Genomic DNA, 10,683 nt, shown 5'->3' with positions numbered 1-10,683 from the left:
TGTATTAACATTGTTTAGGGAAGATATAATGTCTGCATCTTGTCCTCTGAATAACTACTATGAAGACAAAATATGCAAGGTATGAATTATTGTAAGTGTCCTGCTAACCTGTTTTGAAACAGTTTCATTGCTACTTTATCTTTTTTTCTCATTAAAATCAATAATAAATAAATAAATAAATAAATAAATAAAAAGAAATAATTCTACCAGGGTAGGGGAGATAGCTCAGCAGCATTAAGTACCTGGCTGGCAAGCTCAAGGTCCTGAGTTTAATCCCAGGTACCAAGGGGGAAAAAAAAGAAATCATTCTATTAATGGCATTGCGGATTAAAAGATTATATAAAGTACTCATTATATTTTGCTAAATTGATGTCAACTTTCTTTTTTCAAAAAAGTTTTTTAAAATCATCTATCTGGGCTGGTGAGATGGCTCAGTGGTCTAAAGCACCTACTTAGAACAAGCTTGGCAAAAGCACAGGGACGGCGGTTCAATCCTCCAGCACCACATGCCAGCCAGCCCCGCCCCCTGGTGGGCTGAGCTGGCCACACACACACACACACACACACACACACACACACAAATAAATAAATGAAAATTAAAAAAAGAAAAAGAAACCACTTTAAAAAATTTAAAAAAATAAAATAAAATCATCTATCTATCTATCTATCTATCTGTCTGTCTGTCTGTCTGTCTGTCTGTCTGTCTGTCTATCTATTTGGTATAGGGTCACTACGCAGCTCAGACTCATAGTGATCTTCCTGTCTCAGCCTTCCTAGTGCTGGGATTACAGATTACAGGTATGTGCTACCACACCCGGGTTTGGGGATGGAACCCAAGCTCTTGTACTTGCCAGGCAGGCGCTTAGCCTGATGAGCTAGCTCCCTGGCCCCCTGATGTCAATTTTCTGAAAAGCAATTGACTCTGCCATGCACTGCATATAAAAATGTCCCCACATGCATATATCTTCATCAACTCTGGTTATTACGTTTCATAAAATCCATAGCTGAATCTAAGAAGAGTTCATTATTTGTGAAGTTTAAATTATTTTTTTCCATATAATCATTAGCAATTTATACCTCCACTATGGAGTTTTCTGAGTTCCTTGCTCATTTTCTTTTGTGATGATCATAAAGTACTTTTTACATATTGAGAACTTGGGCAGGGTGGCATTTCAGTTGAGAATTTTACAATCACTACCATAAGTTGAATTACTAATTTTAGGAGGATTTCTTCACTAGGTTTTGGTATCCGGGTTTATCAACTGAATAGCTTTCTATCTTATCATCTATAAATATACATACTATGAATTGCATTTGTTGTTTTCTTTCTTTTATATTTCCTATCTTCATTTTGTTGTTCCTTTCCTAACTTACTGAGTTCTTTGAAAACAAAGGAAAAAACTTCAACTTAAAATTTTTCCTGGGTAGAGGCAGGGGAGATGGCTCAGTAGAATAATTGCTTCCCTGGCAAGCGCAAAGGCCTGCGTTCAATCCCTGGTTCTGTGAAAAAAAAAAAAATTTTTTTTTCCTGGGTAGAGATTTCATTTTACCCATACACGCTGCATTGACTGAATAATTATGAGCTTAAAAAAAATTGGGGGCTGAGGATGGAGCTCAGTGGTACAGCCCATGCCTGGTATGCACAAGGCCCTGGTTTGGAGTCCTGGCACCATGTACACACACACACACACACACACACACACACACACACACAGAGCTTCCCCATAAGCACATTACTAATGTAATTTTAGTACATTGTGCAGGAGCTTGGTTTACACACAGGAAGCCACAGCGATGTCTTCTTAATGACCTAGTATACCATCGCTTTTATTTGTTCAAATTTTCATAATCTCGCTAGCTTATGATAACAGATTTGAGCACATGACTTTTTACTTGTGAAAGGCAGATTGTTGAGGGAAAAGCTCTCTTATCTAAAATCCATCCTCCCTTCTCTAGACCCATGGACACAAATCTAGTTCTATCTCTTAGCTCTCATTTTTTTTTTGCGGAACTGGGGATTGAACTCAGGCCCTAGCCCTTGCTAGGCAAGCACTTATTCTACTGAGCCATCTCCCCAGCCCCTCTTAGCTCTCATTTGAACAACTCAGTAAGTTCAGATCTGGCGTCACAGACTTAGGTCTCTGCTACCCTAACCCCCCCCACAAGACTAATAAAATATCACCCCTAATTCAAGATCATTGATGCTCTCACACTGCTGATGGGACTCGGGTCGGGCACTTGCTGGGTGACAGTCGCAGCTCATCACAGTCTCCATGCCTACTTTTATGGGCTCCTCCCTGTCACTCTGCTCCCTACCTGGCTTCCTACCCCCCATCCCCAGGACCTGCCAGTCTAGAGTCCAGAATGTTCTCACTTTGCTTCCTGATGCCACTGTGCCAGTTGTCCTTGTCCTCGTTCCACACCACTGTGCTCTCGCAGCCCACATTCAGGCCAGCGTCTACTGTAGGCCTCCTAGTGTTCCTAAAACATGTGCCTTTAGGAAGTGAGGTCTGCAGAGAGCCCCCAGCCTGAACTACACTTGAAGAGCACTCAGGCATCTGACACAAATGCTTCCCCCTAACCAGTATTCAGAATGCAGGCTCCAGCAGGGACAGCCTCAGCATTTACTATGGAAACAGCCTCCTAGAAAAATGTCCCAACCGCTATGGAATGCACCCTTTAAGGCTCTTGTAAACAAAATTTATGTGGTAACTCTTCCTTGTGATACAATGCTCAGAAAACCTGATCGTCCTTTACAGTCCAGTAAGTTCCAATTAAACAGTTGCAGATACGTAACCTATGGCAATATAGCTACGTAATCTATAGCGTCTTTTTCTTGGTTGAGCTTCCAAGAAGTTCGTGATAGTGCTATTCATGCCTGGTCTGGCATTTATGATATATTAACTAGCTCTGTGGCTTAAAGCCTTCAAGCCTGCATCTCTGATCTATAAAATGAAGGAAATGAACTGCTACTTTGCAGGGTAGATGTCAGGGGCAAATATGGCGGCGGGAAGGCTTTCAGCCTGGAATGCCCTGCTTAAGACACTGTGCTTCGTACAAAGGGTACGAAGTGAGCTATGCCCCGTGCTTCCGCAGTTTGTCCTCTGGAAGCAGCGGGACCCTGGGGTGGACAATCCCCAGTGATGGCTGGCACTGGGCAGCAGCACAGGAGGCGACGTACGTGACAGAAGGTAAATGTCACGTGGCTCACAGGTACCGCCAGGGAGGGTGCTCTTAGTGCTGAGGGTTGAGAGGTGAGAATGAGCAGAAAGGACACACAGGCCTGGAGGTGGGACACAACGGGGCAGAAGGCTGTCAGTGAGTGGGCGGAGATGAGGCTGGCAGACTGTGGTGCCTAACAGTGGTGGCCGGTCCCCAAAGGTGGTGGCCGGTCCCCAAAGGTCACTTGCCTCATAGTCTTATTGTAGTTAGGACTTTCAGCATAAACAGTTTCAAATACTTTTTAAGTGGGTGGAGCTGGGACAGAGCAGCTGTCCAGCAAGCTTGAGGTCCCGAGTTGGATTCTTGATACCAAAAAATAAAGTGGGTCATATACAAAGAAAAAAGGGAGGAAAGTCATTAATTAGAAATAATATTAGGGCTGGGGATGTAACTCAGCAGTGGAATATGTGCTTAGCATGTGTAAGCCTTCCGTTCAATCCCTGGCGTTAAAAACATTTACTAACAACAATTTTATACGCATATTATATGTAGTTTTGTTATATATTTTTTTCTGCAGTGCTGGGGCTCGAACTGAGAGCCTTGTGTTTGCCAGACAAGCACTCTACCTCTGAGCTATGTCATAACCCCCAAGAAATAATTTGGATAGCTAACTTATATCGAGCTTACCGTGTCCCTCGTATGATTTTTAAATATTTCATTTTTCCAGTAATCTTATACAGCAAACGCTATTAATACTTCTCTTTTCCAAAGAGGAAGTGGGACATAGAGAGTTTTGGAAACTTGTCAAAGCTCACTGAGGGAATCAGTACAAGGGTGCTCTGGCCCTAGAGGAGCGCTCTTGGCCAGGATGATCCTCCCCGCCTGGTTTCAGAATCCTAATGAACAGCTCTCGGGTGCTCTGCAGGTCTTCCTGAGCCTGTCACAGCTTTGTACTTGTGCGTGTCAGGAAATGTTTGGCATCTGTAACCTATTATCAGAGGAACAAGGGAAGACAGTTCCAAGGAAAATGAAAAAGATTTCCCCCACAAGAAAGATAAAAAATCTAGTGAATTAACACTTTAATAATCACCCTCCATTTGCACAACTTACCTATTATTAAATTTTTATACAGAATTTATGACCCACAGTTTATGTGGGTCAGACTGAGCAGTTTGCAAATAGCTACTAATTTGCTCTCCTGGGGATATCAACAGTGTATTGTAAGCAAGCACAATGAAGATGGATTTCATTAATTAAATCCTTCCGACCATAGAAAGTAAAGCAAGCCAAATAGTGTTAATAAAAAAAATAAAAACCCTTGGCAATCACTCAGTTTCCAGGTGAAGATCTGTTTAATGTCCAGCACTAATGCCCGAAACCCCCAGGCCAAAGCCACCAGGCTGCCGGGCTGCACGCGCAGTCCATCTACTGCACTTACATTCCCATCGTGGTTCGGGCAGGAGAGAGGCTTTCCTGCGGCGACAGCAGTCACTGTCTCCAGGATGGAGGACTCTTCCACGTTGCTGCCTGGTGTTCGCTGCAGCACGTCCATGAGGTTTGTGATGAAGAAGTTGTTCTGGAGTGCGGCCACCCCTTTCTCAGGCAGGATGGAGGTCTGGCGGCACACTGGGCAGGACAGGGTTAAGCTGTGGGCAGGAATGTAGTTCTGCAGGCACCTGTGGGGGGCGGGGGAATTAGTACTTAGCCTCTAGGGACCGGGCTGCACCGTTATCTACAGGCATCATTCTCCTAAACTAGGGGGATACTTCGCATGCTCTCCCAGGGACCTTGGGAAACAGTTCAGAAGCCACGAGCTAACCTAGCCTTGCACTGGCCCTGTCAGGTGGCCAGACAATGCTCGAGGTCATGTGCAAGGAAAAGAAAACCGTCAGTGGCTTCTGTGGTGTTTCCTGATTCTTGGCATAGAGTGTGGAACCCAGATGAGCAGCCATCGCCTCCCAGGGAGCTGGGTGCAAACACGGAATCTGAGACCCCATCCAGACCTACGGAGTCAGGCCCCAGGTGACTGGCACACGCATTCGAGTATGAGAAACCCTGGACAAGCACATGTGCCACTGGGCTCACGACTGTGTGACTTTTACAACTGGAACAAATAGATCACGTGTTGCTGTTCTTACTGAAATTAATGTTACACACAGAGTCACAAGCAGATATTAAGAACAATCAAAATGGAAATGTTTCGTTGCAGCAGGATGGGGCTCCTAGATTCAGAAATCATACTGTCTCTTCTGCACAGGCATCGACTTAACTCAATTAAAGAAATGTATTACTGGGGCCAGGGAGATGGCTCAGTGGAATAAGTGTTTCCCTGGCAAGCGCAAGGGCCTGAGTTCAATCCCCGGTTCCACCAAAAAAAAAAAAAAAGAAAAAAGAAAAGAAATGTATTACTAATGGTGACTGCTTGCTATGTTCTTCCAAGAATCTACAAAGGAAATGCTATTTGGATCAGGTGAAGGGGGTGCCTGGCTGGTCAGGAGCACAGCCGGCATCCAAACCCAGGCAGTCTGACACTGCAATCTACACTCTATGCAAGTAGACCTGGGGCTGAGGGCTCAGGGGTACAGTGCTCACCCGGCGTAGAGAAGGCCCTGAGTCTGATCTTCGGCACTGCAAAAACTAACCAACTAGCTAACTAACTAACTGTATTATTCTATATTTTCCAGTCTCTTAGCCAATGACATGAAAGCCACTGCTTTGACCCCATTCTCTAATTTTGAAGATACAGAAACCAGGCAAGCACAATGAAAATGGATTTCATTAATTAAAAACTGATTTTTTACATCAAGGAGGGTTCATTGATCTTCTCCATGTTACAAAAGTAGGCAGTGCCAAATCAATACCAGAAATAAGACAGCCTTTGCCAAGGTCATTAAAGATACCCATCTTACAAGACACCTCAACAGCACCTATCAACTGTGACCATCCGTTGCCACTTTATTTTCCCCTGTCTGGATGGCACCACTCATTTGGACCTGTTCTTACCTGCTCTATTTTTTTCTGAGTTGATAACATTTGGTTTTAATCAAGGCTTCACCCTATGACCTCTTTTCTCCTGGAATATTATATCTACAGACCCAGCAACAGGTAGGACTCTCACATCCTTTATTTTTTTGTTTCTTCCTCAGAGCTGTCACATCTGCAGACCACTCCCCTCCTGATAGCTTCCCTTAGGGACCTCCCAGGTCCTAGAGCTCAACATGTCCAAAACCAGACCAGTGGACCTGGGAAGATAGCTCAGTAGAATAAGTGCTTGCCTGGAAAGTGTAAGGGCCTGAGTTCAATCCCTGGTTCCGAAAAAAAAAAAAAAAAAAAGGATTTTATAACCAGACCAGTGATCTTCCCCACACGGGGTGCTTTTCTCAGCTAGATCAGCGGCATCTCTGCCCCTCATTTAAGCCAGTGGTGCTGAACCTATGGCACACGCGACACAGCAGGCTGGCTGTCATCACTGAAAGCTCTCAGAGGTTTGCCATCTCTGACCTAAGCAAAGCAGAAACTAAGAGCCATCCACACAACAGTAGTTCCCCTACCCGTCTGCGTTTCCCACTCCCAACCCATCACTAGGGCTGGTCGGTGCCTTGTTTTTTTCACCCCTCATCTCTCTCCATCCCCTCATGCCAGCCTTCCCAGCATTCCTGGGTAGACTTAGCCTGGTGTACTGTCACTTCCTTGTGCCACTTCCAGTCTTTTCTGCTTGGCAACCAGAATAATCTTAATATTCAGAAGTAGCCGTGTGGCTCGTCCCTTCCTCCCCTTTCACAGGAGGACTTGCCCCAGGTCTCCACTGATCCTGTAGAACACAGAAGAGCCCCCAGGGAGGAGCAGAGATCATCCTGGCATGACCATGAACTTACAGCTTTGCTGCGTCTTGCTCCCATTTGCTGCCCCAGAGCACAGTGGACACAGGTGGGTCCCTGGTGTCACAGACCCCTACCACAGCAATACTGAGTGTACCTGACATTTGTTCCTTCTCCTCCCTTTGCTTCATTTCCACTCGCACTTAGGATTGCGGCTTAGCATTCACTCCTGTAGGCAAGCCTTCTCTGATCGGGGCAGATGCCCCTACTCTGTGCTTGTCTGGTGTAATTCTGGTGGGTAGCATTTGTCTACGATTTAATTTCACATTAATTTGAGCATTAGAGGGCGAATGACAGGCTCCTCCAGTAGGCCAGTGATGGCATCAGGATTTGGTCTCCTTCTGGCCTCAGTGGTGCTTGCAAAGTTGGGCAGGAGAACAAGGCTGTAGCCGGCCCAGGCAGAGGGTGCTGCTAAGTCCAGGCTGAGGGCCCTGGGCTCAGCGCTAGAGACAGAGGCAAGCAGTGAGGTTCTGTCTCTGCTGAAGGAAAATCTCCCTGCTTTAAGAAAGAGCGGCCATCACTTTCAAAAGGAAGTATTTCAAAGTACATGATGCTAGAACAATTTTAACACACGGCCTTTCATGGGTACTCGTTGTGACAGGAGCTCCTAACGCACCACCACTAAGCACCAGGTGGGAAACGGGTGGGTTGGGCCAGCCCCGGCGCTGCTCCCATGTGGCACTGCTCACCTGCTGGAATCAGGAGAGAGCTCCTAAGAGACAGGCAAGTCACCAAGAGCAGGACCTGGCAGCTCTGCTGAGCTCAGACCGAGGAGCTGTCAGTACGGTATGTGCAAAGCCAGCGGGGCTCCTGGTCCATGTCAAGTCAGGGCCTTGCATACGTGCACAGGGACCCAGGGACAGCTGCCCGGTATTTATATTTTAACTATACCCATCAAGGATGGGGGAAAATCACATTCTAACTAATTTGGAATATAAATTACAAAATACTTAATTCAAACCACAAACTGGAAAGTTTTGGTGTGTTACCACTAAAACAACAAAACATGTCTATCCACATACATGCACGACAATCCCAAAGGACTAAAAACCACTGCCACTGGTAACAAATCCACTTTCTTTTCCACCCATCACCGCCACCAAGGATGTGGTTATTCTTGTGTAGCCTAGACCTCCATCAACTCAAAAAATACCAAGCAGATGTTTCAGGTAACCAGTGTAAAAATAGGGAGACATGTAATCAGTATATCTCTGAAGCCCTGATTTCCTGCTCCTTAATGAGAAGCAAAATCTTTTAATTATATATCTTTTTCTTTTTCATTTTATGTATTTGGTACAGGGTCTCGCTATGCAGCTCAAACTTGTAGTGGTCCTCCTGTTTTCAGCCTTCCCAGAGCTGGGATTACAAGTGTGTGCCACCATGCCGGTCTCAGTGGCTGGCTTGGGGTGCCCAGGGGGTGGGGTCAGTACAGCACGCTGTACTGGGGATCAAACCCCAATCCCTGTACTTGCCAAGGAGGCACTTAGCCCACTGAGCTATCTCGCTGGCTCTTAATTATGTATCTTAGATAATACCGTATAGAAAACTTACTTAGTCAAGTGCTATACTGGGTAATCACTATGACTGCTTTTAAGAAAAACACAAAAGCTTACTAAAAAAATATTTACACGGGGCCACAGACAGATTAATCACAGACTTTTCACGTCTAATTTCAAATGCGCTTAGCTGAACAACAGGGTACAGTGCATTTTCATAACTGACTTACACCCCTCTCTAAAAAGATCCTCTCAGAAGGATTCATAGAGCCCAGTGCTCTGTGAGGCCAGAAGGAGGCCCCTAAGTTCCAGCCCAACTTGGGAACTTCGCAAGACCCTGTGTATAAATAAATGAATCAATAAGCAGCTGGGCATACAGCTCAGTGCAAAGGCCCAAGGTTTAGTGTGATTCACCCCTTATGTGTGGAGGCATTTCACCTTATCTGCGATGGGGGAATGACAGATTTATAACTGGCCCTCAGAAAGGGCACTCTGAGGAAAAAGCTGTCAGCAAAATCATTCCACAGAGAACAAAGAATAGAAAATGTTTAATCTTGAAATGTTTAGTGCTCCCTCTCCTTTGGAAATAAACCCATAATAGCTCCTGGATTTGCTTTCTCCTCCTTGTAAGGAGTGTTTGAAATAAGGTAAGCTGCTGGCAACTCATGATTTGATTTCTAGATGTCTGTCCGGAGGACAGAGACTTATTGTCTCTCATGGTAATGGTAGAATTCTGGGAACGAGCCCGTGGCCCGTGGCAGGAGTCAGCACGTGTAAGTCCCTCCGCAGAGCACCGAAGAGGCTTACCTCTCGCAGAAAGTGTGCAGGCAGGGGAGGACCTTGGGGTTCTTGTACCGTTCCAGGCATATACTGCAAATCAGAAACTGTTTGTCGATCTGGCGTACCACAGGGCTTGGGATGTTGGTGGCTTCACTGGCCATCCTAGACCACTGACATGGGGGGCCGGCTGGATGTGAGCCTGCACGCTGCTGCTGTCAAACAGAAAAACCAAAACGGAGAAATATGTAACAACTCGCAAGTGCCAGTCAGCCGTCGCCTCTTCCCCTCGAGGCGTCCTGTTATGAATACAGGTAGGAGCCAACTTTCCTGATCTCGAAAGGATCAGTTGAATCTCGCTGCTGCAGAAGCAAAATGGTGAGCTGCCTGCTGTTTGCTTTGTAAATCCATGAAATAATATCATCTTTGTGCAAACGACGCAAGGTAGAAGACAGCGTGTTGGACCAAGAGGTACGCTGCCTGGGCTCCAAGCCTACGCGGTGGGCAAGCAGATGAAAGCTTTTCTTTTTTTAAATTGGATACAGGGTCTCACTACACAGTTCAGATTCATAGTGATCCTCCTGTTCTCAGCACCCCCAGCGTTGGGATTACAGGCGTGCTCCACCGTGCCCAGTTTCAGGGCCAGCACACCATGTAGTATCAGGGATCAAATTCACGTCCTTGTGCTTGCTTAGACCACCGAGCTATCTCCCCAGTCCAAGGGGATAAAAACTTATATAGCTATGTCTGCTTATGCCCCAATAGGACTGTAGCTGAATATATACTTGCCTTTTAGATTCTTATTAAATTCAATACATTTTCCCAAATAATTTTCTTGAAGAGATCAGAATACATCACTCAATGCCCCACACTGGCCCAAGGATTATCTAAAGCTGAGGGCTGCTGAGAAATGGCAGTCACAGAAGAAACTCTGCTTTCCTTCCCTTCCTAAGATGGACATAAATATCCCACCTGTAAAGGAAATTTCTACCTGTACAGCTTCTCCTCCCTCCCACAGCAGGAAGAGAAAGTTCTTACCTACTGCAGAATGTGAGGCAATGAGCTTGCCTTACAAACCTTACTAAACAAACCTGATCTACCATCCATTTCCCATAATTTACAGTCCCTCCTTTTAAGCTTTGTCTAATTGCTTCTCTATCACGTATGACCCTTTATTAAGACGGAGTGTAAGTTCATAGTCCCAGAGTGTACAACCTGAGGGGTAGAGGACACAAGGTTTTCTTCCCCTGCATCCCATTAATATGCAGGGCAGTGATCATTAGAATATTTAATTATACACTTTAGGTGTCATTCAATGTGTTTTCTTCAGAACTGAAGTTTAGTTGGTTTGAAACTAAACTGGATCTGCA

General features: G+C 45.4%; 1 protein-coding gene across 10 annotated transcripts in view; it reads right to left on the bottom strand.

The window, feature by feature from the left end:
- Trim2 (tripartite motif containing 2) overlaps positions 1 to 10,683 on the bottom strand; it is a 167,275-nt gene that overhangs the window by 37,918 nt on the left and 118,674 nt on the right. For 5 of the 10 annotated variants that reach the window (XM_023723642.1, XM_023723648.1, XM_023723650.1 and 2 more), the window contains exons 2-3: positions 9,344 to 9,528; positions 4,601 to 4,838 (exon numbers count right to left, since the gene is read on the bottom strand). In XM_023723642.1, coding sequence (XP_023579410.1) covers positions 4,601 to 4,838; positions 9,344 to 9,477 — 372 coding nt within the window. In that variant the 5' untranslated portion in view covers positions 9,478 to 9,528. Of the gene's footprint in view, positions 1 to 4,600; positions 4,839 to 9,343; positions 9,529 to 10,683 lie in introns of those variants that run through there. The other 5 variants (XM_004638699.2, XM_023723649.1, XM_023723643.1 and 2 more) reach the window with 2 other exon arrangements.

This window comes from Octodon degus, unplaced genomic scaffold (genome assembly GCF_000260255.1).
Source record: "Octodon degus isolate 3935 unplaced genomic scaffold, OctDeg1.0 scaffold00101, whole genome shotgun sequence".
In the NCBI taxonomy this organism is placed as follows: Eukaryota; Metazoa; Chordata; class Mammalia; order Rodentia; family Octodontidae; genus Octodon; species Octodon degus.
The sequence above is the reverse complement of the archived record's forward strand: the minus strand, read 5'-3'. Positions and strand labels throughout refer to the sequence as shown.